Source organism: Carcharodon carcharias, chromosome 34 (genome assembly GCF_017639515.1).
Source record: "Carcharodon carcharias isolate sCarCar2 chromosome 34, sCarCar2.pri, whole genome shotgun sequence".
Taxonomy (NCBI): domain Eukaryota; kingdom Metazoa; phylum Chordata; class Chondrichthyes; order Lamniformes; family Lamnidae; genus Carcharodon; species Carcharodon carcharias.
Genome location: NC_054500.1, coordinates 3,744,942 through 3,754,050, shown reverse-complemented (window position 1 = coordinate 3,754,050; position 9,109 = coordinate 3,744,942). Strand labels below are relative to the sequence as shown.

The window sequence follows — 9,109 nt, the reverse complement described above, 5'->3', positions numbered from 1 at the left end:
AGAGGGCATTAGATGATTATTTAAATAGAAATAATGTGCAGGGTTATGGGGAAAAGGCAGGAGAATGGCACTAAGTTAAAATGCTCAGAGAACCGGTGCAGACACGATGGGCTGAATGACCTCCTTCTACACCATAACAATTCTGTGATTCTGATCGAGTGAACCTTCACTGGACCACATTCAAATATCTCCTTCCTTCGGCAAAGCCAAAACCATACACAGTTGTGATCTCAATTTAGTGTTTGTTTAATACATGTACATTTGGTAAAATATACACTTCTTTTTAAAAAGGTTAATAGATTTTCTTTTATTAAAAACCAAAGCATGGCCGTTGAAATGAGAACAACACAAAACAGGTTAACAGCACCAAGTGCAGGTTAGCAATTTTGAATCTATTTATTACCCCACTAGTTTCACTGTTGTCTGTTACACATTGGCAGGTACAATCACTCAATTTCCAACAAGACCTCAGCATTAAAAGATCTGATAACTTTTGGCAAAACAGCAATTGGGACTTGATGTTCCCAGTTCAACAATCAGCAGTTCTGATTCATCTTTGACGGACTCCAGCAGACATTCCAGTGAACCACACACTTTGGCAATGCTCCAAGAACAGGTAACAGAAGGACTAATTCACCAATGATCCAGAAGCCTCAGGTAAGAAAAAGCATGGCCCATTTTAGTGGCTAAAAGGGTCAACTAGCTAAATATGCTCAACAACTTCCATTGCAAGACAATGGGATTATCTTATTCCCTTCAGATGAAATTAAAAGAGGGATGGAGTATGGGTTTTCATACAGATCGCAGATCGAGTGAAAACTAAACAGAAAACCGTTGGCATCGACATGTCATGGTACTGAACAGTTGGATTCCAGCTGTGTAAAGAGAAAGACTGACCAGACTGACTAGACTGCTCCACAGTGAGCCATTATGGCTCTATGATCAGCTCCATGTTGGATGGGTCTCTGGAAACGAGAAGGGTATAAGCTCAGTCTGGCTTAGGGCATATCCTTCAAAACCTCACAGGGTGAAGGAAATGCATTTTCAAATTCCTGATTCTGGGACCATCGCACCTTTTGCAACACCACCCGATCTTTGCCGGGTCTCATGTTTTAGGTAATGGAAAAAGGCTGCAAAGAAATCATAGGAAGCGATACTGGCTCTTGGTGCCATGGGATCATAAATTTGTTTATACATTAGAAATAAACCAGCAAGATCCAATAGCATTCAAACAGATGACAGCATTCCATAGATCAGTCCAGATGGATGACAGCAGTTAAAGCACCTTTACGATTCCCCCAGAGCACAGGATTGCAAAAATAAACTTGACCTTTCCAAAGCTCCAATTACTAGAGGGAGAGACCTGGTCTCAAACAATTATGCTCTTCCCCTTCATTAATGCTGCTTGGCACACAACATCCCCCAACAGTTTAAAAGAGATACGCAGCAATGCTTCAAAACTGGCTTCCCCACAAAGAGAGACCAACAAATGTTCAAATGTGAGAGGGGACAGGGTAAAACTACAACTTTACATATGACAAGTGACCTTTGCATTGTTTAAAAAGGTTGACTTCCTCAAAAAGGCATCGCCTTTTAGGCACGCGCACAGAAACGTTGAGGTTAGCAGATTCAAACAAGAGATAAACTACTGCAGTCGCTGGAATCAGAAACAGGAAATTCACAAGGAGGAGGGAAAAAAAAAACAGCAGGTCTACCAGCGTCTGTGGAGAGAACAGAGGGGACCTGATCTGTGTTTCCAGCATTCCCTGTTCCTTCACCTCCCATTTTCAAAGCTCTCACAGAAGGACCTTTCCCCTCAAACATGGTTTTTTTTTAAATTTTGGCAATCGCAGCCATCAGGAAGGAAGCAGTGCGGAATTTCAGAATGGTCAAGATTAGCCACCAGCTTCCCAACAAGCTGACATTCGCAGATATCTCCGTAACTATAAAAAGCCGACATGCAGAAAAATATAATTTCACCCCCACCCCCCCCCACCCAGCCAAACGAAGGACCGTTTCTCCAGCTCTCTGATAGATGAGTAGCAAATGAGGTCTTCCATTCTCTTTGAAGGGCTGATCCCGAGACGAGTGCTTTAAGAATACATGGTGAGCTGCAGCCACTGGAACAGAGAATGGGAAAAGTCGTTAGCCACCAGTGTCTATTTGTAACATCCTCAATGCTCATTTTCCATTAATCATGGTGGAAAACCATATATGCATATATGCTGAATAGTGTCGGTTATATTTACCAGATTAGCAATCAAGAGACCAGAACAAAAAAAAAATGCAGAGAATCCCACCATGGTAACTAGAGAATCTCAACTCAGTTTAAAATAAAAACCAGGAAATAAAATTCAAAACCTGGCAGAAGTCACCAAAGCTTTTGGATTGTTAAAGAACTAACTGGTTCACTCATTCCCTTTGGGAAGGAAATCCGATTTCCCCATGAGACTCCAGTCCCACCCCCACAGACTCTCATCTGTCCTCCAAAGTGCCTAAACAGCCACTCAGTTCTATCTAGGGTGAACTAGGGGGTGAAAAATAAATCCCAGCCTTACCCACACACAGAAAAGTAAATTAAAAATATAAAAACAAACTCCTATCCCTGAAGGAACAATCTCAATGTTATGGACAATTTGACACCAACTTCCTTCTGTCACACCCTAGTTTATCTTGGTCAGGTGTCTGACTGGCAGCAAACCCATCACCATGTTTGAGCCTTCAAACGGAGTTACCAAGAATTTTGTGTTTGACAATGTGGAATGCACACACTCCCCTAAAGAGAGGTTCCCTGTTTACCCTCCTATACAGTTTGATAAAGCCAAAGATTAGCAGCCTTTAATGCAGGAGGATCAAAGTTTAGAGCTGTGATAGGACAGTGAACAGACCAGTCAAATTCTATTGGTTGTAGATCAAGCACCTACACCAATGATGGCTGTGACAGTCCAAACTGAGTCTCCAATGAATGACTTGAGTCAAGGACGATCCATAGAAACTCTACACTTGACTGGGCAACATTCTCTTTGACTCCAGTGACTAAACACACCAGCCAAAATAGCATTTGCATGAGCTAAGCCAAGGTCTCATAGCAGAATCATAGAATAGAATCAGAGAATGGTTACAGCACAGAAGGTGGCTATTCAGCCTGTGATGTCTATGCCAATTCTCCGAACAAGTAACTCATTTAGTTCCACTCGGTGTTATTCAGTAGCCCTGCAAATATTTTCTCATCAGATAATTAACCAACTTTTTTTCGAACCCATGGTCGAATCTGCCTTCACCACACATATGCAGTGAATTCCAGATCCTAACCACACATTGCGTGAAAAAGATTTTCCTCATTTTGTCAAATCACCTTAAATCTGTGCCTTTCGTTCTTTCTGCCAATGAGATCTGTTTCTCCCTATCTGCTCAGTCCAGAACCCTCATGCTTTTGAATACCTCTAGCAAATCTCATTTCAACCTTCTCTTCTCCAGGAGAACAATAGGAGTGAAGGAGTCTAGTCAGGGTAAAATAGAACCAAAAACAGACAGGAAAATCTGTAACAGAACAATAGGTGTTCTTTAAGGAAGAGATGCTTCAGATACAGATTAGGTACGTTCCAACAAGGACAGAAGGTAGGGAAACCAAAACCAGAGTTTCTTGAATGATCAGGGAGGCAGAGATTAAGATGAAACAAAAAGAGGGTGCATGATGCATGTCAAGTGAGCTCTTCAAATGAAAGCCAGGTCAAAAGGAAAATGAGCATAACAAAGAGTAGGAGAATAGAATGGCAGTCAACATAAAATGGAACCCAAAAGTTCTCTACTAGCATGTAAATAATAAGTGGATACTAAGTGAGTGGAGTGGGTCCCATTCGAGACAAAGAGGCTGATATACTTAGAGAAGCAGGGCAAGGCTAGAATATTTACTGAATTCTTTATATCCATGTTTACTAAGTGAAGGAATTGAAGTATCAGTAGAAGGAGCGATAGAGGAGGCAATAGATAGTGTGAAAATTGGAAAGAGGTAGTACTGGAAAAGCTGGCTATGCTTATAAGTTACTCGGCCCAGATAGCTACATCCCAGGTTGTGGGGTTGGAAATAGCAGAAGGGTTTGCCGCCTTCTTTCAATCTTCCCTAGATATGGGGGAGGGCCAGATGATTGGAGAATGGTAAATGTGACACCCTTATACAAGGAAGGGTGTAAGGAAGTCCTTGCAGCCACGGGCCAGTTAGTCTAACATCAGTAGTTTCATCTCCCCCTCTGGAGTCTTTTATATTTCAGTCTGTTTCAATTGTAATATCCATCCAAAAGCTTTATTTTGCACTTTTCTCTGCTTTCATCTTGCATTCTCTTTCATCATCCAGGGAGCTTTGGATTAGTTTGTCCTACCTTGCCCCCTGTACTCGAGCTCTCTCCTCTTTAAAAGGCAGCCCACAGCACCTTTAATAGTTTTGCCTGTCAATCTTTGACTCTAATTTATCCTGGGTCAGATCAGTTCTCAACCCAATTCATTATTTTTACCCTGAATTGCTCCTTGTCCTTTTCCATATTACCTTATGATTACTCTCCTGGAAATGTTCCCCTTCACACTTTGACCCACCTTGTTCCCCAGAACCAGATCCAGCAAAGCCTCCTTTCTCATTGAACTGAAAACACACTGGATGTTGAAAATTCTCCTGAACACGCTCCAGGAACTCCCTACTCTCTTCCCTTCTGTCCTATTAATTTCCCAGTCTATATTAGGATAAGTCCCCCATTGTGACTACTCTAATTTTTGGATCTTTCTGTAATTTTCACTGCAGATTCATTCCTCCGCATCTTCCCATTAGTTGGTGGAATAAGCAAAGATCAGCTCCAACAGGTGCTAGGTGGTTGAATTGTAACACGGTAAAGGATGACCTTACCTCCACTATGTTAACTTTGATGGAGCCATTGTTGTCCTTATCCAAAGTTTTGAATGATCCTGCAAGTGAAACAGAAGAAGAAGTGAAGCCCAACCAGCTCTCCGCAACAGTGACTCACATTTAAGTAGCATCTTTAATGGAATAAGATGTCTCAAGGTACTTCACAGGAGCAATCATCAAACAAACCTGACACCGAGCCACGTAAGGAGATGACCAAAGAGGTAGGTTATAAAGAGCTTAAAAAGGAGGAAAGAGGGGTGGAGAGGTTGAGTGAGCTTAGGGCCCAGACTACTGAATGCAAGGCCACCAATAAAGGAGCAAAGCAAACCAGGGCTGCACAAGAGGCCAGAATTGGAAGGGCACAGAGATCCCAAGGTTGCTGGGCCAGTGGAGGTTACAGAGACTCTAAAGGAGCGAGATCACGGAGGAATTTGAAAACAAGGAGCGAATTTTAAAAATCAAGGCACTGCCTAAGAGTTGATGTCGGAGTCTTTATCTGTCAGTGAGGACAGGGTGATATATGAGAACTGGACTTTTGGTGTGAATTAGGTCAGACAGACAAAGTTTTAAATGAAACAAAAACAGAAAATGCTGGCAAAACTCAGCCGGCCTAACAGCATCTGTGGAGAGAAAAAGAGTTAACGTTTCAAGTCCTTACAACTCTTCTTCAGCTCTGAGTCATACTGACTTGAAACATTATCTTGTTTCTCTCTCCACAGACGCTGTGAGATCTGAGTTTTCTTCCAGCATTTTCTGTTTTTGTTTCAGACTTCCAGCATCTGCAGTATTTTGCTTTTATCTTAAAGTTTAGAATGAGCTCAAGCTTATATTTTTATTTTAAACACAGGGGCTAATTAGTGCTGTTCAGAAGCTTCTAAACCTGAAAGGTACAGTGATTTAAAAACTTTTAAAATGACCAGACTGGGGAGGGAAACGGGAACAGGGGAGTGAAATAGACGAAGAATTGTAGTTTAGTTTAAAAATTCTTTAAATTAATCTTTATGGAATGCACTGTTTGAAATGGAAGCAGATTCAATTATAGCTTTCATAAGAAAATTGGATAAATACTCAAAATGGCAAATTTTGCAAAGAGCAGGCAGAGGGACTGGGACTAATTGGAAAGCTTTTTCAAAGAAGCACAGATACTATGAACCGAATGGCCCCCTCCTGTGTTCCAGGATTAATAACCCAATTATTTTTAAAAAGCGACTGAACACAGCAGCTTGGACTGCTGCTGTTTGCAGATTTTAGAAGTTCTATCCTTCCTCTCTAAACAAATTTAGACAAAAAAAAAAGTTTGAAAAAAAGAGTCAACTCAAGGTTGCAATTAAGAGTACAGCTCACTGCAGAAAAATGTGTCTTTTTAACCACATACTTCCAGTAGGTTGGATAAAACTCAGAGCAGATGTGAAACAATGGCTCTGCTAACAAAAACAAAAACACACAATTCATTCCCATTTGGGGAAATCACATGCTTTGGATCTCAGTCAACCCCTAAAAAAACTCAACAAACAGGCAGGGTCCGTCACACAGCTTTCCCTCCCTTTGAACCGGGTCCCCAACCTTCAACCTATGAGTCCTACTAGAACCTCTGAACCCTGGCACCTATTGACCAGCCAAGGAATCCTATATATGATAGGGTTCTGTCCGATTTACAAGAGGAAAACTGGCTATTCGGGCCAACTGGTTTATATTCCACATGGTTCCTTCGATTCCTCCACACTTAACCCCATCAAAGCATCACAAACACCAAAGCAAAATACTGCCGATGCTGGAAATCTGTAACAAAAACATGAAATGCTAGAAATGCTCAGGAGGTCAGACAGCATCTGCAGAGAGAGAAACAGAGTTAGCGCTCCAGGTCGATGACCTTTCATCAGAACTCAGACCCGAGGCGGTGGGCAGAATCTCCTGCTCCTGGAGGTGGCGAGCTCGGAGGCAGGAAGGGCATTTAATTAGGCAGGATGGTGGTGTACCACCAGAATTAAGTTCAGAGTTAACACAGTGGAGGTAAGGTCATCCTTTACTGTGTCACAATTCAACCACCTAGCATGGCGGTAGGGCAAGAAGGTTGACCGAGACTCTTAAGTGGCCAGTTAGTGACCACTTAAATGGCCTCTTCCAGCTGCTGCTGGGGTTAACCCAGCTCCAAGCAGCGCTGCCGACGTGCAGTCTGGACAACCGGCAAGAGAGTGTGCAATACCTGCCACCTGGACTGGGGGTTCCCTCGATCAAAGGCACTCAATGCCTAATTGAGGGCAAGGGCATCAGGCAGGGAGCTAGCTGCAAGAGCACCTGCACAACCACCACCACCACCACCCCCACCCCCCCAAACCAACCCCACATCGCTTACCTTTCTCCTAGGACTCCAGCAGGGGGATGCTGTTCCAGCAGCAACCACAGCCACCTCTGTGGCGCTGTTGATCACAAGCTGCCAGTTTCTGACTTACCAACTGTTCTGGGTGAGCAGCACTTCCACCTCTGGGGACAGGATTCTGAGAGGAAGGCCCAGTGGTGTCCCCAGATCTGCCCGATTAGCATAAGATCCAACAGGCCTTCCAATGAAGAGTCAGTGAGCGCAGGTCTCCCACTGGCTCTCCAGCTGGCAGGGGGGGACCCTCGCCACCAACAGAAGATTCCGCCTGTTAAAACTCTTTCTTTCCAAACCTGCTGAATGTCTCCAGCATTTTTCTGTTTCCATCAACAAATCCTTCTATTCTTTTCTCTCTCATGTACGTATCTAGCTTCTCCTTAAATGCATCTATTCTATTCACCTCAGCCTGTTCCACGGTAGCAAGTTCCACATCCTTACCATTCTCTGGGGTAAAGATATTTCTATAGAATTCCCCATTGGGAATATTGGTGAGTGTCTCATATTTAAGAGGGTGCAAGGGGTGCTTTGGACACCTGCACAAATAGAAACTTGCTCAATAACTTTTAAAGACCTCTTTCAGGTCACCCTGTCTTCCCTTATTAGAGAAAAAAAAAGAGCACCAGTCTGGTCAGACTTCCCTGGTGACTATAACATCCCAGCTTTGGAATTATCCATGTCAATCTATTTTGCACTGAGACTAGCGTGCACAGTACCTGAAACAAAACAAACTAACATACATGTTTCGAACACAGCAATAACCCACAAATAGCTTCAATAATGCTGCCCTACAAAATCCAAAGACAATTTCACAAGACTTATTTCAGTCCGGATTGCCCAGCGCCCATATAATTACCAAATATTCAATAGGTGACAGAACCCCACTTACTCAGCATTGCGTCCAATCGGACTAAGCAGGCAATGTAGTTGTCAAAGTCCATGTCACCAGATTCATTGGCATATCGGCGATACAGCAATCGGTAAAGTTGATCATTCAGAGGATATCCTGAGAGGAGACAAAGAGAAAAAGGTTAACTGTCAAACCCACTTCAGAGTTCCAACCTGCAGTCATGATATATAAAGACACTTCTAAACCACATAGGTACATTTGTCAGTTTAGTCTTCACTGTTGACTGCACTCCTCTGAGAATCCATGCTAGGGTACACTGCCCTTCCAAACCTTATCAAAGCACAAGTTCTTTGTTTGGAAATTGACAGTGTGCAGACAAATATAAGTGGCATTTTTTCCGTTTCGGCTCGAGGGGCCGAATGGCCTACTGCTGCTAGTTTCTATTCACCTGAAGACACACCAACACCCTTTCCAATAGCAGTCATGTTTGCAAGAACCTCGGCCGTCAACTCTTCTCTGAACAGTACAACACAGATCATTAACTAGTCGGCAACCCAAGGTACAACATCCTGCAGGGGGTGGGGGGGCGGTTCAGCTTTTTATTTTAAAAATTCTATTCTCAGGATGTGGGATTCAATAGCAAGACAAGCATTTATTGCTCATCCCTAGGCTCCCTTGACAAGCTGGAGATGAAAGTATGCCCACTGTGCTGCTACGGGGAGGAAATTCCAAGATTTTGACCCAGCAAGAAGGAACAGCGATATGTTTCCTAGTCAGGATGGTCAGCGTCTGCTGCCCTCTAGGTGGAGGTTACAGGTCTGAGGGGTTGGGGGGTGTTGTTGAAGAAGCCGTTGAGAGTTTGGTACTAAAACAGCCAGATGGCTTTGGGGAAGTTTTTAATAGAATCCACTAATTTATCAAATGGCTATTATAAATACCTATGTTTATCTTAAGGGCAGAGGATAGCAGGCATTCAGAATGGTCACAAAGCAGTTAT

At 43.0% G+C, this 9,109-nt stretch overlaps 1 protein-coding gene across 1 annotated transcript in view; it reads right to left on the bottom strand.

Moving 5' to 3' along the window:
* Positions 1–230: 230 nt before the first annotated feature.
* The window catches only part of capns1b (calpain, small subunit 1 b), a 33,868-nt gene continuing 24,989 nt past the window's right edge, over positions 231–9,109 (bottom strand). The window contains exons 9-11 of the mRNA XM_041179286.1: positions 8,152–8,268; positions 4,892–4,950; positions 231–2,120 (exon numbers count right to left, since the gene is read on the bottom strand). Of these exons, the coding sequence (XP_041035220.1) occupies positions 2,094–2,120; positions 4,892–4,950; positions 8,152–8,268 (203 nt within the window). The 3' untranslated portion in view covers positions 231–2,093. The remainder of the gene's footprint in view (positions 2,121–4,891; positions 4,951–8,151; positions 8,269–9,109) is intronic.